Source organism: Mesoplodon mirus (genome assembly GCF_964341445.2).
Source record: "Mesoplodon mirus genome assembly, chromosome: 4".
Lineage (NCBI taxonomy): Eukaryota > Metazoa > Chordata > Mammalia > Artiodactyla > Ziphiidae > Mesoplodon > Mesoplodon mirus.
This window is the reverse complement of record NC_138979.1, coordinates 184,324,711-184,351,960: the sequence shown is the minus strand read 5'-3', so window position 1 is coordinate 184,351,960 and position 27,250 is coordinate 184,324,711. Positions and strand designations below refer to the sequence as shown.

At 57.9% G+C, this 27,250-nt stretch overlaps 1 protein-coding gene across 6 annotated transcripts; it reads left to right on the top strand.

The window, feature by feature from the left end:
- Positions 1–3,067: 3,067 nt before the first annotated feature.
- On the top strand, positions 3,068–17,012 carry SLC25A29 (solute carrier family 25 member 29). Of its 6 annotated transcripts, none has more exons than XM_082619733.1 (5): positions 3,068–3,436; positions 8,877–8,920; positions 12,796–12,866; positions 14,585–14,668; positions 14,986–17,012. In XM_082619733.1, the coding sequence occupies exons 4-5, from the start codon at positions 14,606–14,608 to the stop codon at positions 15,733–15,735; spliced, it is 813 nt and encodes a 270-aa protein (XP_082475859.1). In that variant the 5' UTR covers positions 3,068–3,436; positions 8,877–8,920; positions 12,796–12,866; positions 14,585–14,605; the 3' UTR covers positions 15,736–17,012. The 6 variants fall into 6 exon arrangements, with proteins under 6 accessions (XP_082475859.1, XP_082475857.1, XP_082475858.1 ...); XM_082619731.1 differs by having other exon boundaries at positions 13,311–14,668; XM_082619732.1 differs by having other exon boundaries at positions 12,796–13,617.
- Positions 17,013–27,250: the final 10,238 nt, after the last annotated feature.

The following is a 27,250-nucleotide window of genomic DNA, read 5'->3' as shown; positions in this document are numbered from 1 at the left end:
CTGAATTCATCAGATTCCAGGGTGAGAACATTTACGACCTTTTTTTTTTTTACCTGCTGGTGTTTCTAAATTTTCCAAACCCAACCTGTCTTATGTAAGAAATTATAAAAGCTGTGCAAAATAAAAACTCTACCACGCACTTTCAGTGACCTGGCTTGATCCCTGGTCCCCTGTGGCACTTCTCCCCTCCTAGCTGTCCTCCTACTGCTCTGGCCGTGGGCCCCTCCCACCTCTTAAAGGCTGGGGTCTGAGCCCGGCAAGGTGACCTCCCCTGGGAGGGAGAAGGGTCCTGGGGCCCCGTGGAACGTGAGAAGTTTGAAAAAGCGCATTCTGTGCTGCAATTTTATCCTCAGGAAATGAAGAAGAACAGACATGGACCCCAGTGGCTGATGGAATAATGCAGGCCTGTCAGTAGTACTCATTTACTTGGCCATGACTTCTTCGCTTCTGGGTCTCTCCCCAGCTGTCGTAGAAGGCCCAGGAGGTCAGGGAGGAGGGTCTGCTCTGTCCCCGCTCCAGGCCCAGAGCACCAGCCGAGGGAGGGATTCCCGGGCAGCAGGGACATGCATGATTCTCAGGGAGAGACGGCTTTCAGAAGCAATGTGGTCTTAGGGTTTAGTAAGCCAGCAGCGCACCCACATGACCCCAGCCACTCACAGGGCCTGCTTTTACTCCTTCCTCACGCCTTGAAAATGCTGCTTCAAGCACACGCTGGGACGAATGGGGCAGACCCTGGACTTGCCCTTGGGGTGCTCCCGGTTGGAGGTCACCGCCCAGCACCCTCAGCCTAGGCCTCTCTAACAGGCCACTGTGGGCAAACCTGCCCCAGAGCCCACCCCTCTACTGCTCACCACATACTGGACCTTTGTCCCCAAACCCAACAAGCCTCAGCCTGAACACTGGCTGTCCCCCAGTCCAGCCCCACTTCCCAGCCCTCCCTGCAGGATGCACAGCTAGAGGCCTCACACCTCACACCCCCTCCCTGGCCTGTAGGATCCCACCCTACAGCTACCAGCTCCCCCACCTGGATCCCTGTAGGGCCGGCCCAAACAGGGCTTCCCTCCAAGGAGCTTTCTGAAGCTCAAGTATTGAGTGCCTACTGTACACCAGGCTGCCGGGCCCCTTCCCAAGGACCCCCCCCCCCAAGGAGTCAGGGCTCATGCCACCTGCCCCAAGCATGACATTAACTTAAAGGCACTTGTGTTCTCTTAAAAACAAAACAAAGCGGGTCCTCTTTGGCTCCTTATTAACTGGTCCGTAATAATTTTCTGACTTTCTGCCCTGTTAAGGCACTTGACTCTCCTCTCAAACCTCCAAAAACAGGGATGGATGCTGCAGGCATTTTTGCTTTACCTCCTGAGGCCTCAGTCAGCCAGGGACCCCCTGTTCCTAGAGGTGAGTCACCTGGATGTAGGTTGTCCAGTTTAATCGCCATGGCCTCAGAGGTCTGTCTCCAGCCAGCTCCTGCCCCTGTTTTGAGTCTGGGCTGCTCCTGGGGCCCACATGCTTTTCTGGCTCATGGGCCTTGTTGAGGCCTGAGCTGGGTCAGAGGCTGGCGATATTCAAACCCAGGCCTCCAGACCCCTAGCTCAGGGCCCACCAGCCATCACAAGCACTGGACTAGGAGTCAGCAGACCTGGGTTTGGGTCTCTGCTTACGGAATGTTCTATTTAGATTCTAAGAAGAATAAAAGGAAACTGCATATAATCGTTGGATTCCTAGTGGCCTCTGTATCACCAGGGTTCACTACTTATTGTACATACTCCTGACATATACCCCTTAGTACCAAGTATATATAATCTTTAAAACCTGTCCATGAGATACATATCCATGGCAACCCCCGTGTCGATTTCAGAAACAGTAAAATGCAAATAAAAGAATTGTGTGATCTGCCACACCGCAAGGTGTGGTCCTGACCACAGGAGCACGAAGAAGGAGGTTGGGCGCAGGCCTGAAGGCCTGAAGGTGTCATCTGACTCCCATCGTGAGGGAGAATGCGTCCAGCCAAGCTCAGTCCCAACCGGCCAATCAGGACTTCAGGAGGCGCTGGGGAAGGAGGGCAGGAGGAAGTCTCTGACCCGGACCCTCCCCAGGGAGCAGGGAGGGGGTCCCTTGCCACTGCCAATCTCGGGGACTGGGGGGAGGGGCGGGGAGCGGCGTCGGATTCGGCTCCTACTTAACCTCCCCGCCCCCCCGCCGCCCAGCCACCCGCGTAGACCAGAGCCCAGCGCCCTCCCACTTCGCCTTCGCACCCTCCCTCCCCTCCGCCTGGCTCTCCAGGCCCGCAGGCCTCCCAGAGCCGCGGCTCGAGGACCGTCCCCTCCGGCCACACAGCGCCTGGCCGCCGAGATGGACGCGCCGCGATCTGGCCTCTGCCGCCTCGCGGCTCTCGGGCCAGTCCAGGAACCTCCCCCGCCTCACAACCTTCCGCGGCTCCCGCGGTTCGCGCTCAGGTGCGGGCCCGCGAGGGCCTAACCACGCCCCTCGCGAGGTGAGCCAGGCGGCCGGAAGCCGCAGGCCCACCGCCAGGAGGGCGCACAGACGGGAGGGGGGAAGACTCCCCGAGGGGGTGTTTCGCCGCTCGAGGAGTGTGACAATTAGTGTCCGAGACTGCAGGCCTTGGAGGGTCCTGGCGCTTCCACGTTCGTTACCGCGGCGTGTCCCCATTATACAGGCGAGGACCCTGAGGCTGGGCGGCGGAGTCTGGATCTAAACCCAGGCCCCAGGATCCCAGGCCCAGTCCGGAGCGAGCGCACGCCACCTCCCGCCCCGCTGACCCGCATCGCGCACGCCGGGAAGCTCCCGGGCCGCGCAGGCTGTTGGCTCCCCGGCCGGGCCGGGCCCCACCTTCCAGCAGCAGCACACACCCGGCTTCGTCTCCCGCCCGGGGCGGCGCGGGCGGGCGCACGAAGCACATTCTTTGTCTGCAGCGCCTCCGCAGCTCCCCCGCCCGCCCGCCTGCCTGTTACGTGCCTCCCGCCCCGCCCCGCCCGCCCCAGGTCCGCCCAGCCAATGAAGCGCGGCGGCGGCGCGCAGGGCCCGGGGTGTTGTCCGAGCCTCGCCCGCCCGTTGGCTGAGCTCTGCGCCCCGCCCAAGCCCGGCCGGCAGGTCCGAGGGGCCGGACGCGCCGACCGAGGTGAGGCACCACGGGCGGTGCGCGGGCGACAGACAGCAAGGGCCAGCGAGCCGGCCAGCGAAGGACGTGCGCCCGGCGAGGAGTCGAGCGCTGAGCCGCCTTTGCCGCCGCCAGACCCCAGCCTGCGCGGTGTTCCGTGCCAGGAGGCGGCGGCCAGGCCGAGTCCCGGCCCAGCAGGGCAGGGGGAGCCCTCGACGGCCACCAGCCCGGCGAGGGGCCAGAGAAAGAGGACAAGGAGGAAAGGCGGCCTCACCGAGGACCCGGCAATGGCGCTCGACTTTCTGGCTGGATGCGCTGGGGGTAAGGAGGCGGGCGGGTCCTGCCCGGGCGCGTGCGGGGGCCGGGAACGCCGGGCCGCCGGGGCGAGGCATCCGGGTTGGGAGGTCAGCGCACCTGCGAGCTCTCGGCCCAGTGGCTTATCCTGAGGCTGGGGATTCCTCGTCTGTAAAATGGGTTAACAGTGCTCTTGTCTCGCGGGATTCTCGTGGGCGTGAATTGACGGCAAGCCGGGAGGGCGCCTAGCGCGCTGTCCGCGAGGGCAGGTGTCTTTTAAGTCCTTCAGGGCACGTTCGGACGAGAGGTCTGGCGCTCCGGGACAGTACCGTGGCTGCCAGGGGACTGCCAGAAGGATGCCCCACCGCCCTCCTCGCCCGAGGCCAGCGGACGGCGAGGCCCCGAGCCCATTTCCCTCTCCCCCTCCCCCAGCCCGCGCCCACCTGGAGCAGGGTCCCCTCCCTCGACCCAAAAAGTTTGAAGCTGGCTCTACCCCGTCTCCCGTAGCCGTCTGGGTGGGGCTGGGGCCGGGGCCACTGGACGACGCCCTTAGGGAGATGGCGTAAAAGGCGCCGGCACGACCCCAGGCACCGAGTCACGCTTTGGCGCCCCACCCCCTTCCTACGTGGTACTGCTGGGCGTCAGACTCCACCCGGCTAGACCTTGGTCTCACGCGTGCGTGTCCCCGGAGCCGGGGCGCGGCGCTGGGGTCCTGTGTCCCCGGGAGGACCTGAGTCAGTGTGCTGTACGGGCTCTGCTGTGGCCTGACCGTTGGGCGTCGGGCTCTGCACTTGCCTCTCTGGCCTTTAGTTTCTCTGCTTTTACTTGTAGAGTTAATTTATTCAACAGGTACTCACTTGGAGCCGGGCTTAGCCCTCAGGGATTCGGCAGAGTGGAGAGAAGGGGCGGGGCTCTGCTTCACGGGAGAGCGCTGGCTGGGTGTCCCCAGGCCCCGTCCAGTCTCTGACATCAGGTGCTTCTCTTCGCCAGCACCTGCCCCTGTTGTCTTTAGTAAAGCTCTCAGCTACCTGCCAGCCGTGGGCACCCTGGAGGAAGAGGAGAGTGTCTAGCATTTAAACCAGTGCGGGCTAGCTTCCTGTTCTGCACGAGAGGAGGGCTGGTGGAGACGGGGGATGTGCCCAGAAAGTGGCCCAGACCGTCACCCAATCAGGCCTCCAGGCCCCAGAGCTTTCAGTAATTTGGGGAGCATTTCTCCCAAGCCCGGGGTGCCAGAGGAGACAGGAGGGGTTGGCCTCTGTGGCTCTCAATCCCCCCATCCCCATTCCACTCTCTGCTCTTCCTGTCCACCTCGAGGGACCTCCCCGAGTGTCCTGCCACCAGGCTGGCGGCTCCTCCTGGGCCCCAGACCCTTCTCTACCCACCCCCAATGGTGGCTCAGTCCCAGGGCCAACACCCCTTCCAACCTCTTTCCACTGGGCGGAGTGTGGGTTCTTTTCCCCAGAGGGGCAGGATTCCTTCTGTATTCACGCAGGCGTCCTGGGATCCACAGGGATTGGGCTGGGAACACTCATCCTAAGGCCAGGCCCATCCCCACCAGACACACTTGTTAAGCCGCTCTGGGCTCTCGCTCACCCAGGACCCTGCCTGGAATGCCTTCTGCCCGTCCTCGCCAAGCCCACCTGCGAGAGATCCTGTCCAGGCCCCAGGGTTGGGGCAAGGCCAGGGTCCAGCACCCTGGAGAGCTGTAGGTACTCCACAGCCCCCAAACCGACTGCCCTGCCGGGATCCAGGTGGAAGCCTGGGGCTGGTGGTGCCCACCTTCTCCCGCACTGTGTGAGCGGAGACGGGAAAGGGTAGAAGAGACCCTCTCCTGGTATATTTGACCCAGGAGAAACCTAGGCCCTCAGAAGTGGAGAGAGGCTGCCATGCTCTTCCCTTCCCCCAGCCTCACGGGCGCTAGGGGCCGGCCCACAGGACAGGGACCGGATTGTGTCCCAGGCCTGCCTTCCGGGCCCCTGGCACGGCCTGGCCAGAGCAGAGGGTCCATCCAGGAACCTTGCGCAGGTGGCGCCCCTACCTTGGGGCCTGGCCCCCAGAGGTTGCCTGGCTACTCGGGGTTTGAGTTCCTCAAGGCCTGGAGGCTTGGGGCAGATGAAGGCTGCCTTTCTGCAGCTGGGGTGCCTCTTGATTCAGATTCCCCGGAGGAAGGACAGTACATCACCTCTGACTGGCTGGGTGTGGGCCATGTGTTCAACCTCGCCTTCCGGGGAGGTGCGGGTGGGACCTTGATTGCCAGCTTCCCCGAGGTCTCCCAGGGTGGAAGGGTCCCAATGCCCACCTGCACTCCCCCACCACGGGTCAGTTCCTGGTCGGACCTTGGGCTCTGAATGGGGGTCCCCTTGCCGCAGGCATGGATGGGAGGAGAGCAATTCAACCATAGGCAGTGGGACCCTGCATAGTGGGGACAGGTCAGTCATCCTGGTGTCCCTTCCCACCACTTCTGCCAGGCGCCTCCAGGACAGTGGTCCTGCCTCCTGCCCTTGAGGGTCATGGGGTGGGGGTTGCCCCTCAAAGACCAGCTTATGTAAGGCAGTGGGCACCGGCTTTGGAGTTGGGAGACACGGTCCACTCTGGCTGCTGTGACTGTAGGCCACTCTCAGGGAGGTGGCCCTCAGGCTTCCTGGCTCTCAAGGTGACTGGGAGGTTAAAAGGATAAGGATTTGGGGGGCTGGAGGCCCTGATGGCGGCAGGCCCGTAGCCGACTCTTGTTTCTGTGGATGGAGATGTTTGGGGTGAGGAGGGCCAGCCCTTTGCCTGAGGGCACTCAAATCAAGGGAGAAAATGGGAATGCAGCTGCCTGCTCTAGGAGTCCTTGGTGGGATGAGGGGCACCTCTCCCACCCCACAGGCTGATGAAGGCTGTTGCTGGCACCTGGGCAAGTCTGGGACCAGAGGCGGGGGCATCTACCCACAGGAAGGGGACCCCCGCCCCAGCTGGGCCTGGCTGCAGGGGGCACGGCTGGAGAGAGAAGGAAGGCCAGGCAACACACCCCAGGCAGTGTTAGGTTTCCAGAACCCGAGGAGATCCAGTTACAGCCCATGAAAGGAGGTTCTAGAACTAGGGTTTTCAAATTAAGAAAATTCAAAACATGAAATGAAAAAGAAGGTAGATCTCAAGTGATAAAAACAAAGTGTGTCTCAAAGACCAGAAACACAGAGGTGGAAGTCTCGAGGGGAAAGACAGGCTTGGGGTGTCTTTTCACCCACCTGTGAATGTTAGGGGTCCCAGAGGGAGGAAAAAGGTCTGGAGATGATGCGTATGATGAATAGATAATAGAGGAAATTTTCTCTGATCAGGAAAAGGCTAGTCTGCGCTGGGGGAGTTCCAGGCTGGGTTCTTTTAAAGAAAAAAGACACACCCTTGGTATCTCCTGGTGACATTCCGGAAATCTACAGATAAAATCTCAGTGGCTTCTTCATAGAATAAATAGATTATTGATAAAGGAGAACAGACACGCTGACAACAGATTTCTCATCTGCAGCACTGGAAACCGGAAGATTCTGGGACATTGCCGCCCTTAATGGCCTGGGCCCGGAATTCTCACCAGAGCACAGGACTGTTTTCCCTAATGGCGTTAAAGAAACAGATTTTGCAGACGAGCAGGAATTCAGAGGGCATGTCTCCCACGTGTTACAACTAAGGGCCATAGTCAAGAAAGGCTCCAGCGCTCGGAGTAGAGACCCCGAGATGGCGGGAGAGGTGAAGAGGAGAAGGAATAGCCTCGAGTCTCGTGGCGTTTGTAGGTGGAGATCAGTAGAAGCTGGCAGGGTGGGAACCCTCGTGGGTGTAGGGTGGGGCAGTGGAGGGCAGAGGGAGCCTCCTACTCTCACCCCGTGGCAGGGATGGTTCTTTCTACATAAGGATTATGAGTGTTCAAAAGCAGAAGTAACTCTTAGCTGAACTTACAAATTAACAAGCAGAAAGGGGATAAATAGTAGTTTGCCTGAACCAGCAAATATGTGGAAAGGAAAGAAAGTACATAGATCATGCCCATAAAATAAGACGGAATCATGTCAGATCTCTTGTCTTGGCAAAATCTGAGACTGCTGCAGGCCAGAGTAGAACCAAAACCCAGCTGTAGATTGTTTGTGGGACAACTAAAACAAAGCAGCAAGACAAGGTTGAAAATTAGGAACTGGACAAAACTATACCAGACACACGTGACCAAAAACAAAGCAGGACTGGCAAAGCTAGTATCAAACAAAGTGGATTTTAAGGTCCGAAGCATTAAGCAAGATGAAGAGGACATTATACAAGGATTAAAAATACAATTTATGGGGGACTTCCCTGGCAGTCCAGTGGTTAAGACTCCACGCTTCCGGTGCAGGGAGCACGGGTTCAATCCCTGGTCGGGGAACTAAGATCCCACATGCTGTGTGGTGCAGCCAAAAAGTAATAATAATAATAGTAATAAATAAATAAATTTTTTAAAAAATACAATTTATGAAGAAGCGTAATAACTCCCGTTGACTTCTGGGCATCCACGAACATGCTAACCAGCTCTGTCAGGGAGCTAGCTCTGAGTGGTTAAGGAGGGCGGCTCCAGGGCCAGAAGGTTTGGGTCCAGATCTCGGCTCCACCGCTTACCTAGCTGTGTGGCATGGACATATTACTTTCCTATGCCTCAGTTTCCTCATCTGTAAAACGGGCTAATGGTCCTTTCTTTACATACATAAGAAAGAGAGTTGATACACGGACAAAACTAAGAACTGTAACCAGAAGGTAGAAACGTTACTGTTTGTTACTCAACAAATGTTAGCCTGTTTAATTGCTATATTTAATTATACATTTAAATATAGCAAAAAAAAAAAAAAAGAACTGTAAGATGTACACACATGAAATTCTAGGGAGGAAAGCATGGGAGTCAGTGCAGCAGTTACCCAAACTCACTGAGCCCCACTTCTTCCATGAAGCAGAGTAACAAGACTGCCCGACTCACAGGGATGTTTGTAACCCACACAGCACGCAGGACTCTGACAGGTGCTTGTGGGCCATTTGAAGGGGGAGCCTTTGTCCTCTGAGGGGGGCTGGATTCGGACAGGTCCTGGACCGGTACATAACCGACCATGAACGCCTCAGGTCCTGGGTCAGCACTTCCCGGGCCAGGAGTGCCCCTCTGGGCGAGGGGCCGGCCCCAAGTCCAGAGCCCCTCGAGCCCCCAACCGTGCCAGGTATCTGGAGTGATGTGAGCATCTTAGAAATGGCACATGCAGCCTCCCAAGGGGGAGCTTCTGTTGTCACCTGCAGTGAGCAGCAGGGCGGAGGGAGGGTCACCAGCTCTGAGCTGGCCAGGTCCTGGCCTGACCTCGGGGCGGTCACCTTCACTTACCCTCACGCGGAGGATTAAGGGGCTCCCGGGATGTGCCAGGCATGTCCTTGCCAGAACCGTGCCCCACGCTGCAGTTTCTGAGGCATCTGGGTCACACGTCCTCCTTTCTCCCTCCAGGTGTGGCCGGTGTACTGGTGGGACACCCATTTGACACGGTCAAGGTGAGTCTCTCGTCGAGGTTTTATTCTCAGGCCCTCGTGGAGGCGCAGACATTGGAGGGTGGCTTGCAGCGTCCTGGTGGCTGGACCCCCCCCCCCTTTCCGGGCACCACCTTGGGAGCCCTTCCAAGGTCCTCCCACAGGTTCTAGAAGGAAGGTGGAGTCAGGGTTCTTCTCCCTGCTGCCCAGGTGAGAGGCAGCTTGTCCACAGGGCCGAGTTGGCCTATCTTCCCAGGTTTGTCCCTACAGTCTCCCAGCTGGGGCTGAACTTGGAAGTCCATCCTGGGGCTTGGCCAGCTGGGACCGAGGGGCCGAAGGGCAGGTTTCCTCCCACCCGGAGCAAGGGGCACCCACCCTGTCTTTACGCAGAACTCCTCCAGACAGCTTCCTGAAAAAGAAAGTTCAGAGAGAAAATACAGAAATACAGAAAAATCAAACCTTGTCAGCCTTCCCGTGACCGTGATCTTCACAGAGCGGTGGTGATCAGGGCTGAGAAACTGAGCGGTCGTTTCCCGAGGGCTGGTGTGCACCTGTAGGGCGCTGGTGGTTCCAGAGCATGGCCCCGGGGCCGGCGCCCGGGTCCCCCTCCACGAGCCCACACCTCGGCATGCCGTCGGGCCCCAGGTCCTCCGGCGCCTCAACGGAAACCAAGGAAGTCCGCGCACCCGGTTGGAAATTCCCAAATAAGATTTCCCCCCTGTTTCTGAGGTTTTTTGGTCCTTCAGCTATCGCCAAGTCAGGACCCTTCCTGGCCGGCTTCCCCTGGGAGCCTGGTGAGCTGCCAGCAGCAGGCACTAGGCCAGACCTGGTGTCCCGCTGTGAACACTGAACTTGGCATCTCTTCCCAGGGGGGCGAGGGCAGAGCCCAGGCAGGACGTCATCCCGAGGAGGGTTTGAGAGGACTCCCTGTCTCCGCTTCCTTCAGGAGCCCAGGTGTTCCGGGGCTGAGAACAAGTCCTGTGAACTAGGGCAGGGGTTTTCTCCAGCACAGGCGTGAGGGCCCTGCCTTATGCACTGGCTCTGACTTTAAAAAGGTCTGTCCCGGGAATTCCCTGGTGGTCCAGTGGTTAGGACTCCCCGCTTTCACTGCTGAGGGCCCAGGTTCAATCCCGGGTCGGGGAACTCAGATGCCCCAAGCCACTCAGCGAAGTCTCCCCCCACCGCCCCCGCAAAAAAAAAAAAAAAGTCTGTCCCTGGGCCTTGTGCAGCTCCGGGCCCCCTGCCCAGCTGATCTGCCATGGGACTGTGGGCCAGTCACTTTACCTGTGGGCCAGCTGTTGTGACCTGCACAGCGAGGGGTTGGCAAGATTCCTGAGGCCTTTGGGCCGGTGCCCCACAGTGTAGTCTGTGCTGGGGGAGATGCTCGTTCCGAAGGGCGTGGAATTCCTTCCAAGCCACTCAGCGAATCTGGGGAGGAGTTGGGAAGGCCAGGCTTTCTGGCCACTCAGCAGCCCCTGAGCCCCCATATGGGCCTGTGGAGAGTGAGGTGCTGGGGCAGCCTGTCCGCACGGCTGCCGGTGTCTGCCCAGCTGGCCACCCCCCGGAGCCTGCCCACGGGCCAGAGCAACCCAGGACAGCCAGGCAGGGTCCACGTCATGCTGTGTTTCTATCGCGTGTTCATGTGCTGTGAATGCCTCTCAGAGCTGCATCCAGCCAGGAAGTGTCTCCGATTCACTTCTTCAGCCCAGCTTTGCAGAGGCCTCTCTGAGCTAGGACTCAGCCAGGCCTGGCCAGGCCTTCTGCAGCGCCCCGCCCCCGGCCCCTCAGTCAGGCCCGCCAGGCCGGGGGGCACTTTGCTTTGGCGTCTCTAGCTCCCTCGGACCTTCTGAACCATGACCAGCACCCCCGGCAGTAATCGGAGCACAGGAGCCTCTGCCCCGCTGGGCTCCTGCCCCCGGGACACCCCTCTCCCCCCACCTTACCTGGCACCTGGAGGGTGGGCTCTGAGGAGATCCATTTGGAACTGTGTTTTTGCCACCGTGGCCCGCCAGCATCACATCTGGGCAATGCTGTCTTTAAAACGCCAAGCTTTCGGTGTGCGGGGTAGTGTGGTCTTTGTGAGCTTCCACCATGGCGTACTGGGGCCGGAACGTGCAGAGGTGATGGTGCAGCCCATCGATCTCATCTTCCGAGGCTGCAAAATAGATCTCGGACTCAGGTGTGACTTTATGAGCAAGTGAATATGCAGATAGAGGGCTGTATCATCGGTTTTGATGAGTATATGAACCTCGTATTAGATGATGCAGAAGAGATTCATTCTAAAACAAAGTCAAGAAAACAACTGAGTCGGATCTCGCGAAAAGGAGATAACATTACTGTGCTCGAAAGTGTCTCCAGCTAGAAATGATCAGTGAAGTGAAAAATTGTTGAGAAGGCAATACAGTTTTTTTAGGTGCCCTTTGTTAGGAGTGTAGTTCTAAAGCATTTATTCGTATTGTTTTGCTCACCTTTATGATATTACCAGATGACAATAAATGCTGTGGGATTGTTTTTTTTTTTTTTTTTTTTTTTTTTTTTTTTTTTTTTTTTGCGGTATGCGGGCCTCTCACTGTTGTGGCCTCTCCCGTTGCGGAGCACAGGCTCCGGATGCGCAGGCCCAGCGGCCATGGCTCACGGGCCCAGCCGCTCCGCGGCATATGGGATCCTCCCAGACCGGGGCACGAACCCGTATCCCCTGCATCGGCAGGCGGACTCTCAACCACTGCGCCACCAGGGAGGCCCTGTGGGATTGTTTTTATTAAAATATTTACATTGTTTCCTTCTTAAAAAAAAAAAAAGCCAAGCTTTTTATTCTGAAGGGGGAGAAAACCCACCCCCAGCAATCACCACTGACACTCTTGTCCCACCCATGGGCTCAGATACTATTAAATTGTGCTGATTCTAGAGACACTCATTTAGTTTGATTTAATGCTCTATCACCAATGGCCTTTTTTTTTTTTTTACCGACTGTTTTCCATTATAAAAGTTAAGCATTCTCAGTCAAAGAAAATTGGGAAATGTGATTTTTTTTTGATGTCTTTTAATCATCGGGTACATACACATTTTTTTGGTTGGCTATTACAAAAGTAATGTAGGTCATAAAAAATGTTCACCATAACAGAGACATATAAACTAAAAAGAAAACAAAAACAAAAAACAACAGTCTTTTATGTAACCTTTCCCCCAAACCTTGTTAATGATTTCTACCAAAAACAGACATGTACACAGGCCCACATATATTGCTTGCTTTTGGCAAAGGTGGGATTTACTTCATAGCTCTGTGGTGGTTGTTTTAATTGAAGTGTCACACACGGAGAAATGTGCACACGTGCTCTGTGTACGAATCTATGAATCACTGTGAAGCACACACCTGGGAGAAGAAACGAGGCCTGTCCCCCCGAAGCCCCCCTCCCCTCCTAACACCTCCGCCCTCCCCTTTTCCAGGCGGCCACCATCCTAACTTCTCATCCGTGGTCTGTTTTACCTCTTCTTGAACCTCATGAACTTGGACCTGGGCTCCGGAATGCGTGCAGGGACACCCGTGTTCCATGTCCATCCACGCTGTCTTATGGCCACGACATTGGCAGTTTGTTCCTCCAGGTCTTTGGAGCTGAAATCTCAGTCCAAAGTTTGGTTTTCCTCTGTTGCACCCAGAACCGCAGCCGCTGTCCGCAGACACACCGCCTTCGCACATGTTTCTGTGGGAAGGCCATTTTCTGTCCTGTGTCACTGGATGTAACAGTGACCAGGGACACCGTGTCTGAGCCCTCTTTCACCAGGGAACAGCCGGCCCGGGCAGGGGAGGGGGCGGGGAGGCTGGGGGCTGGCCTCGGGGGTCCCTGCCTGGATGTGATGTTGAAATTTTGTGTTGCTTTAACCGCCTTTACTTTCTGAGCTAGGGGCTGTCTCCATCCATAGCAAAATGTAACTTTGTTGTAGATGAGCGTAAGCCTCACCCCGGAGAGCGCTAGTAAGTACAGACCAGGTGAACCCAACGCTTCTCTTCTCTGTCGTTCCCCTCCCCTCCCCACCCAATCAGACCCTGGGCCTGGACCCCACCCTGCCACGCCCCTCCCCACCCCCCATGCCCCAGAGTTCCCTCCCCAGCTAGGGACAGGGAGGGTGTGAGGTGAGCTTGGGCCCAGCCCAGATCCTGGGGTGGGAGCCCTGGGGGCTGGCTGAGAAAAATCAGCCCCCTCTGGATCAGGAGATCATGTGGGGTCTCCCAGCCCTGTCGGGGAGCTGGGAGCCTCTGGGGCTTGTGTGTGAATGACCACTTTCCCAGGGGTGGGCCCGTCAGTCCTCAAATGAGATCCTGTCAAGACTTAAAAGATGGGGTGTCTGAAAGTCCAGCCCTCAGAGGGAAGAGCTCCGTTTCACATCACGTCTGCTGACACAGCCCTCTTGGTGCCAGTGTCAGGGGACCACAGGAGGAAGAGACAGTCCCCCAGAGACCCCAGAACATTGAAGGGAAAATGAAGAGCCTCCCATCACAGAAACAACCTGAAACAGAGCTCGTGGTGTTAATATGTTTTCCAAGTTCGTCGAGTGGTTGTGCTTTTCTCCTCTGAGTTGGCATCCAGGGCGGGGCGGGGTGCTGGGGTGAACGTCACAGGGTGCCCTCGGCGGTCAGCTGCCTCTCGGAGCAGTGGCTGCCAGCTGTTGGTTGAGGTCCTCGTGTGCCGAGATGGTATTCTTTTTTTCCTTACAAAACATTTCCTGTAAGTGCATTCGCCAGCACCCCTACCCCACCCTGGACCCGACCAACACAGCCACTCACGTCCCCGGAGTGGACAGCCTTGACCGAGTTGCAAAACATCTCTGAGCCTGTCTTCCCACCTTTGAAATGGGAGTGACCAAACCCACTTCGGCCAGTGATTCTGCCTGTAATGGTGATAATCTCTGAGTCAGAGCCGGGGACCAGCTCCCGGAATGGGACCTAAGCTAGCTCACCCCGACCCGCGTGACACGGATTCGGAGTTCAGGAAACGTGCTCCTGCTCTGCACTGCGGGGCCTGCGTATCAAGGACAGAGATAAGCCCTCGGTCAACAAAGGACGCTTTCACAGTGAGGCTCTGGCCCGCTGGGCTCCAAGGGCAGTGCAGCCTGATCCCCCAGGCCCCAGAGTTGCTGACACGGTCCCCAAGGAGGCTGCCAGCTGCTCTCCTGTCACCGCTTTACTAACTCATGACCACTGCCCTCACCGGGGGACACTGGCAGAAACCAAGCGGAAGGCCCACGAGGCCCGAGGCTCCTCACTTTCAGTGCCCACTGCGTGCTGCCAGCCCCTGATGCAGGGAGTGCGTGGTGGGATGTTAGATCCTGAGCCCCTTTGGCATCGGCCACGATTTGCTACCGGGAGGGTGGGGAGGTCTCGAGAGATGTCTCATGCCCCACTGTCGCTACATGGTGCAGAGACAGTGAAGCAGGGGTCTTGAGGACCCCTGCCCCTCTGCAGCTGGCTGTCCCTGTGACTGCCCACTGATAGCCTTCCCTAAGGAGGCACAGACACCCAGCCCTGCCCCACCCTGGAACTCCTAAAGCCATAGAAAGCTCCTTGGCTCCCTGCCTCCTGGGTCTGGCCTCGGGCCTCCTGGCGAGAGCCTCCCCGGGTGTCCTGAGTGCTGGCCCCGGGGAGCTGGGCGTTCTGGCTCCACTAGCCCGCCTTTCACCGGGCCCTCCTTCCAGGTGCGGCTCCAGGTCCAGAGCATGGAGAAGCCCCAGTACCGAGGGACCTTGCACTGCTTCCAGGCCATCATCAAGCAGGAAAGCGTGAGTGGCCTGGGGCTGGTGGGGGTGTGGCGGGGAACCAGCCTCTGGGATGCTGCCGTCCGCAGGCCACAGAGCTGGAAAAAGAGGCTTCGGGGCAACTGTTGGGCAAATCCAGGCTTTGCGAATGGCAGGGTGCAAGTGCCCAGGCCTCTCAGATGGAGGGCTTCGGTTCTACTAAAATTCTGCTTGATCCTCGTGTACCGCTAGGGTGGGCTGGGGCAGCTGCCAGCTGCATGGAGGGTCCCTGGAGAGGTGGGCTTGGGCAACCCCAGACTCCAAGCGGGAGCGCCCCTGACGCGTCTCTGTGCACCCCGCAGGTGCTGGGCCTGTACCGCGGCCTGGGCTCGCCCCTCCTGGGGCTCACCTTCATCAACGCGGTGGTGTTCGGCGTGCAGGGCAACACCCTCCGGGCCCTGGGCCGGGACTCGCCGCTGAACCAGTTCCTGGCGGGCGCGGCGGCGGGCGCCATCCAGTGTGTCATCTGCTGCCCCATGGAGCTGGCCAAGACGCGGCTGCAGCTGCAGGAGGCGGGGCCGGCCCGCACCTACCGTGGGCCCCTGGACTGCCTGGCGCAGGTCTACCGGCGGGAGGGCCTGCGCGGCGTCAACCGGGGCATGGTGTCCACGCTGCTGCGCGAGACCCCCAGCTTCGGCGTCTACTTCCTCACCTACGACACGCTGACGCGCGCGCTGGGCTGCGAGCCAGGCGACCGCCTGCTGGTGCCCAAGCTGCTGCTGGCGGGTGGCACATCGGGCATCGCGTCTTGGCTCTCCACCTACCCCTTGGATGTGGTCAAGTCGCGGCTGCAGGCTGACGGGATGCGGGGCGCCCCACGCTACCGGGGCATCCTCGACTGCGTGCGCCAGAGCTACCGCGCCGAGGGCTGGCGCGTCTTCACGCGCGGGCTGGCCTCCACGCTGCTGCGCGCCTTCCCCGTCAACGCCGCCACCTTCGCCACCGTCACGGTGGTGCTCAGCTACGCCCGCGGCGAGGAGGCCCGGCCCGAGGGCGATGCTGTGCCCGCCGCCCCGGCGGGGCCCGCCTTGGCCCAGCCCTCCAGCCTGTGACGCCCGGGCCCCCGGCACCCGAGGGCCCGACCTCTCCCGGGGCCGCTTTTCCAAAACGCAGCCTAGACATAAATTGGGGCCCCGACACCGACCGCCCTGCACCGCACTCCCAGACCCCGTGGGCTGTGGGCTCCATCAGACCTGGGTTGAATTCCACGCCTGAGCTGGGTGACCCTGGCCACAAATTTGACATCCTCGGTTTTCTCCTCTGTGAAATGGGGATCCTCATACCCGCGTTGTACAGTCAGGAAGCTCAGAGGTGATGCCCCTGTGGCACCCAGCCTGGCACTGTTACTTGGAGTCTTCCAGAAACCCAGCCAACACTCCAGCCCTTTCCTGGGATCCCAGCCACACCACCATGGGGTCTCTGATGACCCACCCATGAGCTTGCCAGCGACTCGCTAACGCTGCAAATCCTCCACCTGGCGGAGCTCTCGGAACACTTCTTGGCCACCTGTCCAGTCTGTGTTAGGGACAGAGAGGCCGTTCAGGGGCTCCTGGTGTCATAGAACTGAATCTTCTGCCAGTGCACCCCAGCTTCTCCATGTGGCAAGGCTGGGAATACCCCTACCCCTGACGCTCCCACTGGAGGGTAATCTGGGGGACCACTAAGAAGCCATGAGACCTTCTGGAAGCTCCGTATTGGCCTAGGGGCTGGGGTGGGGGAGCGGGCACAGGTCAGTGGGAGGGGAGATCTCAAGAGGTAAATACAGCCATGGCAAGGAGAAGTCTTTTCACCCTCTGGGCTTCAGGCTGCCCATCCGTAAAATGGGGACGTGGGTCAGCGGATGTCTGGGGCTCTGGCCCACTACCAACGGCCAGGAACCGACACCAGGGTTCCCCAGGAAATGGTGTCCTTCCCGGACAATCTCAATGCTTCGTGTCCCTGTGAATCATCGCAGGGCCTGTAAGTGGGCACAGGTACTGCCAGTTTGGGCCCCTCCAGGCCGAAGGGCATCTGAGCGCACGCTCCAGGGGCATCTGAGGCTCCAGGGGCTGTCACTAGAAGCAGGGCTGTGGTGTGAGCTCAGGGCAGCCCGGGCGCATCCAGTACATCATGGCCGTGAGAATGGGTGGGAGGAGGATGCTTTTGCACAAGTTGCAGGTGACTGTGGCCTCCTTTGCCCCGAGTGGCGCTCAGCCTCTTGGGCAAAGTGATAAGCTCTCCCAGGAGGCAGGCTGTGCTCAAGGAAGGACAGGACTCCCACCTTGTACACGTGGCATCATTGTACAGAAACCGCCAAGGGAATAAAGTGTTCTTTGTTTTTTTAAGACAATGGGGCTTTGTGTATCATAGAGGAAGAGGTCTCAGTCCCACCCCGACACTGGAGTCAGAGGGGCCAGCATGGTGGTTGTCTGCCTGACCTGGGCCAGCTAGGGGGTACCTCCAGACGCTCGGTTTCCTCATCTACAAAATGGGGCTAATGGAGGCGTGAGGATTAAAGGAGTAAAGCTCACAAACAGGCTGAGCACAGTCTCAGCCAGGCAGCAAGCGCTTCTCCGTGTCTGTTGTGACCGGGTGATGGGAGGCCCGGTCCCCGGCCATCCTCCAGCTGGGCAGGGCAGGCGACGTGTGCTAGGAGTTCTAAGAAGTACTGAGGTGGGAGGGCTCAGGGGACACTAGCTGAGGCCAGACTCGGCCTCCCGGAGGAGGGAGGTCTGAGTGGAGCCCTGAAGGGCGAATGGACCTATCCCTCTGAGGTTAGACCTAGCCCAACCTAAGTGGTCCGAGAGGGCTTCCTGGAGGAGGCCTCGCTTACCAAAGGAGTGTCTTCACGTCTGCCCACCCCCACTTCTGCCCAGCCTCCTGCAGTTAATCCTGGACATGCTGAGTCTCCACAGCTACCAGCCTGGACTCTCCTTCCAACTACTGAGTCAGAAGCCCCCGCCCGCCTGCAGAGGAGGGCAGGAGGGAGGGCCCAGCTTCCGCTCCAGGAGGGGCCAGCTCTCCTGTGCCTTCACACCCCGTTGAATCCCCAGCATCAGCCTGTGACGTCAGGCTTATCTGCAGCTTCCGGGGACAGGAGGGCGGGAAGGGGCTGGCTGGTGACCCCAGGCAGGGTGTCCTCAGACGACACGTCACAGGCTCTGTTAACCCAGTGGTGTTCCCCTTGACCCCCAGGTCCCAGGCAGCAGCTCCTTCCCCAGTGAGGTTCCTCTGGCCTCTCTCTCACTTCTCTTCCCTCTGAAAGAAACCAGGCAATTGCTAAAGGCCAGGGTCCCCCACTCCCGCCCATGCTGCGATGGTTAAATGTTACCAAAAACTCAGGCGGGAGGAGGGGTTGGGAGAGGTGTAGAGTTTGTATGGATTTTTTGACATTTTATTTTCTCCCTGATTTGAATTTTTACTTGTTTTATTTGCAATGAATACTATATTAACATGGTACAAAGTAAAAAATGCAAACGGAACCCAGGCTATGCTGCGAAGAGAAAACCCGGGTCCCCGCCTCATCCCAGCCGGGCACCCCTCCCAGCGCGTCCCAGCCGAGTGCCGGCACGTGGGAACATCCACGCTCCCGCAAAGCACGGCCCAGGTACCGACCGTTCTGTTCTTTGCTTTTTTCAGTTGACAATTATCTTGGAGATTGTAGCAGTTTCCCAGGGCTGCCATAACAACAGCCCACAGATTGTGTGGCTAAAACAAGAGACATTTATTCTCTTAAATTCTGGAGGCCGGAAGTGTGAAATTCAGGTGTCAGCAGTGTTGGTTCCTTCTGGAGGTTCTGAGGGAGAATCTTTCCTGGCCTCTCCCAGCACCTGGTGGCCAGCAATCCTTGGCTTGTAAGCACATTGCTCCAGTGTCTGCCTCCATCTCCATGTGCCCTTTTCCCCTGTGGGTCTCCGTCTTCTCTCCCCAGCCCCACCCCGGAACCGCGCGGCTTGCAGGATCTTAGTTCCCCAACCAGGGATAGAACCCGGACCCCCGGCAGTGAAAGCGGGCATCCTGACCACTGGACGGCCAGGGAATTCCCTGTCTTCTCTTTTTATAAGGACACCAGGCGTTGGCTTAAGGGCCCACCTACTCCTGCATGACCTAACGAATAACACCTGCAAAGACCGTTTCCAGATGAGGTCACATTCACAGGCACCTGGGGTGAGGACCTCAACATGTCTGTTCAGGGGACTCAATTCAACCCACGACAGACATCTTTCCTTATCAGTGTGTTCCAGTTGGCCATGTTTTTGTTAACAGTTGCATGGCCTTTCATCGGGTGACCATTCCTTACTTTATTCTTTCAGCTACGCTTGGGACAGTAACTAGGCGGGGACAGCTGAACAGTCTTGGAGGAAGGGCAACAGCTGACCAGGCCACAGAGGGACAGTGAGGCTGGAGCTGAGGGGGCAGATTTAGCCAAGGCCTGGGAGGGTGGACGGGAAGGAAGGGTGGCGTGGCAGACGCTCCAGGTGCCTAGAATCCCAGTTTGTTCTGTGCTTCAGTGTGTCCAGAACAAAAACACCTTTCCAGACTCCCTTGCAGCTAGAGGTGGCCATGGGTCCCACATCCTGCCAGTGAGATGAAAGCTGTGGCTGGGGCTTCTGAGAAAGCTTTGTGAAAGGGACACACGCAGCTGTGACACATCCCTTGCCCTCTGACCCTCCCCCCTTTTACTGATGAAATGGGGACAGGATGCCTGCAGGTGCAGTGGGGATAGAGCTGGCCCCGTGGCCTTGGTGGGCCACCGAACCAACCTGACCTGGGGAAGGCCAGTCACACACTCTTCCTTGGTTTCTCTGTCATTTGTAGCCAAATGCATCACGACCCGGTAAGGAGCCGGCAGGTTTGGCCCGGGGTGGGGGGTGATCTGGGTCATGCCTTAAAGACCCCCAGGAGGCTGTGAGGTGAGTGGGCTACACTGGGCCAGAGGAGGCAAGCCTGGGTGGGGGCATCTGAGCCAAAGGGCAGTTCCAGGCTGGGAAGGGAGGGTGCCAGCGGCAGGTGGGCAGGGCCACTGGGGAATGAAGGGAGACAGGTGAAGCCCCCATGCAGTTTGAGGGAAACCCCGAGTCAACCCACCAAACCGTTTTCCCCGACTTCTGCAGCACGGGAGGCCGGCCGTGGGGAAGTGCATCCTCCTCCCTGTGCCCCCTCACGCCTCTCTCCTTTTCCTTTTTTATCCCTTTGGGCCCCAGGCACAGGAGTGAACAAAGCATGCCCCTCCTCCTGACATTGCCCTCACTGGCCTGACCTGGCCCGCCTTCACTTATTTAATCAATTCTCCTGGTCAAAAGCCCCTCACCCCACACAGAGCTGGGGCCTTCATGGCTCCCCCCATGGGGGGCGGGCTCTTGTGACTGCAGGAGCAACGGATCAGCCCTTTGCACACACACACCCTTTAATGCTCCCAAGAGCCCAACAGAGGACACCAGCGGGGGCGGAGGGGGCGGCCCTGTCCAGGGTCCCAAGGCCAGAGCCCCAGGCGCTATGGGCCCACAGCCCTCACGGTGACCGGCCGTCCTCCACCGACCGGCGGGAGCTTCACAGGAGCCAGGATCAGCCTGGGCTCCCACCCTACCCGCCCCATCGACTCCTGGCGGCCGACTCTGTCAAGTTCTGCAGTTGGAGTGGCAGTTCAGGTAGCAGAGGCACAGGAGACAGGCCAGCACCCACGCTGTGAGCCTTGGTCTCAACTCCCTTGCTGCGTTGGTGCCCAGACCCTGACCTCATGGCACCCACCCGGGCTCCCTGGGGGATGCAGTGTCCACCGTGACCAGGGCACACTAGCTAAGGCTGCTGGGAGCTGCGCCTATGCAGAGGGAGGGAAGGCAAGGATGCAGGAGAGAGTGAAGCCGGGACATGGGGTCGGGTGGCCGAATGGCGACAGGTGATCTGCTGGCAGCCTGCAGTCTGAGAGGCAGGAGTGGCAATCAGAGAGCAGGACGCCCAGGGACAGACTGGAGGAGGCAGGTGTCAGTGAAGACAAGGCAATTTGGGGGCAGTCGTGGCAGTGGCATTCAGGGGTGGGGTCATCAGGAGGAAGAAGCCAAGGAACAGACAGGCCAGACGGGGGTGGGCCATCCTAGGACAGACGCTGCGGTCATCAGGGGCGGTGGGGAGCAGGTGGCCTGGCACTAGAAGGGGGTGACTGCAGCAGAGCGGGGCTGTGGGGGGAGGGGGAGGGACGGCGAGCAGCCCAGCCCCCTGGCCCATGGAACGAGGGTGAGGGAGACAAAGCAGCGTTGGCCAGGGGCTCCCACGCCCCCCTCGCTGAAGCCTCAGCGTCTCCCACCCTCCCGATACAGGTCCTGACTTCAGCCAAGGTGGCCAGGCCTCCTGGGGCCGCTGCTCCCCCTGCCCCACCCTCCATGGGCAGGCACCACCCTCTCCCTGGTGGTCTGGGCGTGTGCCAGGAGCCCTCCCAGCCCCAGGCCTTGCTCAGATGACCCCCTCCCCCACCTCCCGGCCTCTTCTGGGGGCCAGCAGAGCGCCCACTCCCCTCCTCCCTTTGGCCCCTGGAGGGCGGGTGCCTCGTCCTCCAGGACTCTCCGAGGCAGGCCCCTGGTCCCCCTGCCGCCCCCTCACGGTGCAGCAGGCCTCCCATCTTCTGTCGAGGAAGACGAAGCTCCAGAGGCCCAAGGTCAACAGTCCCAAGGTCATGTGCCCTTCGTGTTGGCCGAATGCCAAGGCCTTTCCAACCACCGTGTCCCCTCCCCCTGGCCCGGGTTGGGGTCCACCTGCAGGCCCGGGGCTCAGCTGCAGGCTGCACCGAGGGGCCGCTGGAGGATGAGTGAGCCCCCTCACCCCCGGCAGGGTGTCCGCGGCGGGCACGGGGGGCCGTGGGGTGCCGAGGCGGAGGGTCCCTAAGCTCCCCACGGCGCTCGGGCTCCTGAAACGGCCAGGCGTCTCCAGGGGAGCTGGCTTTCGGGGTCCTGGAACCTCGACGCCGCGCACACGTGCACCTGTCCCCAACCAGCCCGGACGCGACCCCCGCCCCACCCGCGGCCCCCCCACGGCTGCGCTGCTCCAAAGCCGGAGGTGCGAGCCAGCGTGGGACCTGGGACCAGAGCCTGAACTCGCTATGGCAGAGCCTGGGGTGCGGGGGAGTGGTGGGCAGAGCTGGAGAGGGTCTCTGGCCACCAGCTCCGGGGACACTCGGGGGATCCGGTACATAAGCAACACTGCAGAAGGTGATGGAAGAGAGGCGGCTTGGACCAGGTCGCTTCCGGCCAGGCAGGCACACCCTTCCTCCCCAGCCCCTCCCTCTCTTTTCTTTCACAGCACGCCCCAGACTCATCTGTTATCATCTCTTGCCCTCTCCTCTACTAGATGTAATCCTAGTCCCCTTAGTGCGGTTCCATCAGCACCTGAAACGGAGCGTGACACATCATTGGTGCTCAGCTGAATGAATACACCTGGCAATTCAAGGACAGGTAAGCTTCGGAAATGAAGAACTCCAAGAGGGAGGCGAGAGGCTGGAAAAGTAGGTCGGGGCTCGGGGCTGGGGCTTAGGGTTTTACCGGGTACGAGCAGGGAGTCACTGGAGGTTCCGGTGTGGTGACAACTCCCACGCTGGAGCCTGGCACGGCAGTGATGGCAGGCCGGAGAGGGGCAGCTGGGGCCAGATCTAGGAGCTGAAAAACTGCTGGCAGTGGGAGTGCCCGGAGAGCCCGATCCAAGACCAGGAGATGCTCTCTTCTAAGAGCCGGAGAGGCTGCCTAGCTGGGAGCCCAGAGGCCATGGCATCCGCCACAGACAGGGACCAGGGCTTCTTTGAAAGGGGGTTGGAGATGAACTCAGGCTGAGGGTTCTGGGGCAAACAGGGTGCCACTGGGAGCCAGGTAGCCTGGGTTTTGACTTGCGGCTGCCCGAACCTTCACCGGTGCCCCTCATCCATGGCGTGGGGTGATCTGTGGAATTCCTCCAAGGGCAGTTTGGAGGAATGACTGAAATGGTGTTCACAGTGCCGGGCACGGTCCTGGGCACAGCTCTCAACAAATGGTATTTTCGCCGGGTGGAGGTACGGGCACGTGCAGAGGACGCTGGTCTCACTGTTATCTGGGGGTGCCCACAGAAAGCAACACCAAAGCCCCCAACAACCCGAGGTCCTTCCCATCTCAAACCTGAAGATGCGCAGTTTTTCACCATGGCTGCTCCTCGGCTCAGCTCGACCTTGGCCCTTCACTCAGCAGTCTGGGCCTCATGTGGGCCTGGACGTGCCCCCTCAGCCACATTCCGTCAGCAGCCCCTCCATCATTAACAAAGAGGAGGTAAAGTCACATGAGTTAAGGGGTAATAATAAACCTTGATCTGCAGTGCATCAGCCACAGGAGCCTAGCTGGGCGAGGGTGGGGGAGTATTTCGTTCCCCAGTCCCTAAATCCTATCTAGCTCTCAATATATTGACCAAGTGTTAGAGTCTATCTCAGTGTTAGTAAGCTTTTCTTTTTGGCACAGAAGCTTCCAGAACTAACACTGAGTGAGGGTCATGGACCCAAGTGCATGAGAATTTCATTTGGCTGTGCTTTCTAAAAAGTGGGTGGGGCTTCCCTGGTGGCGCAGTGGTTGAGAGTCCGCCTGCCGATGCATGGAACACGGGTTCGTGCCCCTGTCCGGGAGGATCCCACATGCCGCGGAGCGGCTGGGCCCGTGAGCCATGGCCGCTGAGCCTGTGTGTCCAGAGCCTGTGCCCCGCAACGGGAGAGGCCACAACAGTGAAAGGCCCGCGTACCGCAAAAAAAAAAAAAAAAAAAAAAAAGTGGGTGAAGGGATTTCCCTGGCGGTCCAGTGGTTAAGACTCCACGCTTCCACTGCAGGGGGCACAGGTTCGACCCCTGGTCTGGGAACCAGGATCCCACATGGCCAAAAAAAAAAAAACCAAAAAAAGAAAAACGACAAATTATAATAATGTTGCTGTTTACTAAGGCCTGAAACCATGCTCTGGGTCTTAAAGGTTCTGAATTCTTAAAAAAAAAAAAAAAAAAAGTGGGTGAGGTTCTCATTTAAACTCCTTCTGGTCCATTAGTCCATCTTGGAGCTGAGGTTATGTTATGAAAGCATTTCATAACACAAGAAAGATTGAATCCTAGGAGTTCCCATTCCTGTGCCAGAGGGAAACCCACAAGGATCTGCCCTGGGCAGCTGAGGCAGCCGTCAGACCAAGCGGGAGCTTACGGCCAGCTGTACTGTGTAATGAAACTCAGGAAAAGAGGTGGCTTAGAGATTGAGGAACAAACAAGAACCACAGGCATTAAAAAGCTTAACAATATTATGCGTTTATTATATTTTATAGAGCCATGTTACACATGCTTGGTGCTTCAAACTGAGTTATTGTTAAATGTTTTTCTGGATGCAAAGCCATTTGATGCTTGATGCGGATGCCTTAAATACTATAATATTTCTGCATCTATGATCTATGAGCTAAGGAAAAACCAAGGACAATTCCAGAAACGGCAAAGAACATTTAAGAAAAAGATGTACATGAGACGCAATGCTAAGTCCTTGAACCAGGGCCTACAGAAGTTACCAGAAAGTGAATAAAAACAGAATTGTTCTATGAAAATAGTTTAACCAATCACCATCTGTAGATAACAGAGCCTCATACCAGTTTTGGATGTTGTAGAAAAAAGGTTATTGTTTGGTACTGATGCCCTTTCCCCCTCCATACTGTATGCAGACATCGTGCAGCCCCCAGATGGAGCAGCAAACAGAATACAGCACAGCAACTGGCCCCCTCCCTGTGACATCCCAAGGCTGTTTCTTACGGAGTCTTTGTGCCTTTAACGAAAAGCAGTCAACTTGATCAAACCTGCCACTTTGTGGAAAACCAACCATCGCGCTTTAGATGAATGTGATGCCACCACACTCACCTTCCTCTGCAGACTCCCCGAATGCTGGCTGAAGACCTGGGGGCCCGGGTGACCAACCTGTGGGAATTTTGATTTGCCTGCTGACCTAACGCCAACGTTCTATTTCAACATTCCCTTCCGGTTTTTCCAGTGGGAGCGCATGAAGTGTGCCAACCACACGCCGCCCGCCCCTTCCATCAGGTCTCCATCCAGCCCCAGCTCCAGCAAACATCCTCTCCGGCCCTCCGGAGCCCACTCGGGCATGAGGACAGACACCGGAAGGCTTTGGCAGGACACGCCCACTCGTGGAGGGCCCGCCCCTCCTGCCTGCTGCCGCGGCTCTGAAGGGCCCGCACTTACAGGCCTTAAGGCAACCAGGGAACCCGAGCACAGTCCGCACAGTCAAGGCCCATAAAGGTCAGGAAGCCGGGGTGCAGGAGACCTAGCCAGCCACGCAGTCAAGTGCTTCTGCGCAGGCGCGAGGGACCCCGAGGGCACCCTCTGATAAGTGGAAGAGCAGACTGTGGAGAGCGTGACCTCGGCTGCGAGGAAGCACAGCTTGGGGGGTCGCGCCTCCTCCTCAACCTCTTGGGGTCAAAGTCAGGGTGGAACACACCCGCCTGGACCTGCCGGGCCTGAGCTCCGACAAGGTGCTGCACTTGCACCGATGCCGACGGGAGCCAGGACAAGGGGCTCTGCAGTCAGACAGAGGAGACCCGGGAGGCCAGGGTCGAGGCCACCCAGTGGCAGGCACGGGGTGGGGGGCGGGGGGGGGTGGTCAGGGAGAGGAGGCCTCGCGGCGCGGCCCCGGCGTCCAGCGGACGCCCACGAACTGCTTCTGCTCTCGCCACTGCTCTGACCTCTGGGGTCCTTGCTTTTGCTGGTGGTCAGATGTCAAGAATATAGAAGAACTGAGGATTAACAACGTGGCCTTACTAAGCACGCTGATCCCCAATCAGAGGAATCAGACACAAGAAGTGATCCATGTTCTCTGCCTGTAGTTGTTTCCGGGTGGATTATCACGGTTCCAACTCAAAAACGTAGAGAGGCCAGGGAGGGCTTCCTGCGCCACAGACACCGATCCTGAGGTTAAGGTACAGTAGGTATGTCTGGCTAAGCAGCGCCGGCAGCAGTAAACCTCCTTAAAGCGCTTCAACAGCTGCTCAGGCAGAGCCGCCGGTCTCTACAGGCGCCCTTCTGAATGAAGGGTCTCATAGATCACGAAGAAACAGACCAGAACTCGGCAACACCATCAGGCGTCCAGGGTACTATCCAACGGGTCTCACTTTACTCAAATTCAGCAAAATAATTGACATTTAAAAGAATGTACATGAAAACCAAATTAAAAAAAAAACCACAAGAACTTTGATTTTCCTCAAATCCGCAGGCCTTGAACCTAGGCGCACAGCACACAAACACCGTATGAAACCAACAGAGAGCTCAATGTCACCTTGGAAAATAAATGTCACTCTGGGGTGACAGTTCTTTATACAAATATTATGCTTCCCCCTAAACCCCTACCACCAAAAAAAGGGGAAAATAATAAGAAATCCAAAAATAGAAAACAACATCTTGTTAAATGTAAACTTATCCTCTGGAGTTTTTATATTACATATGCTAGAAACATGCATTTATTTCAGCTCAGATGTAAGAAAATATGTCTATCAGTATTACTTATAAATCAGATTAACCCTCAAGACAACTGACTCACTGTGAGAACATGACTTTAAGTTTTAGTAAATTACATCTTTAGCAAAATTATAAATTCTAACCACGAGCAAAATGGGTATGTTCTACCCAAGGAGAACTACGTCTACTCTGTAAGCTGCTGCTCATTTATCAGTTGCCTACACTACTGGTGTGAGTTGAGTGCTATGTCAATGAGGAGCCTGGGCATCAGATTTTCCTCAAATGCCCAATGAAATGCCTTTTTCACAAACTAACTCTGCAGATTGAGAGCAAACACGTGAACAGAGAAAAGTGTCAAGGGGGGGAGCGATGGCTATTCCACTCGGAGACAGAAAGGGACAGGTGACCAAAGGCATCCCCCAAGGGGTCAAGGCACAGAGGAAGAGGGACCTCCCTCCAACTCAGGAGCCTGGCTTCTGTGGGTCATGACATGGCTCTCGGGGCTGCCGGGGAGACTTCCCCACAGCCTAAGTCTGTCTTGCCGTGGGCCCTTGGGCAGGAGTCCTGAGGACGGTGCCAGGACCAGGCTCCAGTGTGGCACAATGCTGGGTGAGGGTGATGCAGCTCCAGACCCCTAACGCAGCCACTCGGGGGCTGCTCACCCGATGGTGGGGTGGGGAGGGGAGCACGGGCGCTGACACCACGGGCGGCGGTGGAGGCCTCCGCCCCAGGTCTAGTCAAAGAACCACAGGTTCGCACTGGGATGCTCAGCTTTGAAGGGGACCTCCGCCATGGGCTTACCTCTCTCCCGACTGCCAGATACAGCACAGCCTGGCTTACCCAGAGAACAGCTGGGGTCTTCTGATTAACTCAGTTCCATCAAACTACTCAATGGATAACAGATTCTGAACAAATAGAAAAAAGTGTCTCAAGTTAAATTTTTCATCTATGATTCAGAAGGCACTTCAAAATTCCGGAGGGCCACAGGGTCACTGTCACTAGGTCACCAATCCTCCTGTATAGGACCAATGGAGAAGCTGTAAGAGACAGGGCTATGTTTTTGACCTGATGATGTCCTGGACGTCTTGTACCTGAATCTCTGG

What these genes read in the sequence shown, in the direction of transcription:
- SLC25A29 (XM_082619728.1), top strand. Translation starts at nt 3,403, where the DNA reads ATGGCGCTCGACTTTCTGGCTGGATGCGCTGGGG. An exon ending in TCTGGCTGGATGCGCTGGGG is followed by an intron (nt 3,437 to 8,876) that starts GTAAGGAGGCGG and finishes TTCTCCCTCCAG; the next exon opens with GTGTGGCCGGTGTACTGGTG. An exon ending in ACCCATTTGACACGGTCAAG is followed by an intron (nt 8,921 to 14,584) that starts GTGAGTCTCTCG and finishes CCCTCCTTCCAG; the next exon opens with GTGCGGCTCCAGGTCCAGAG.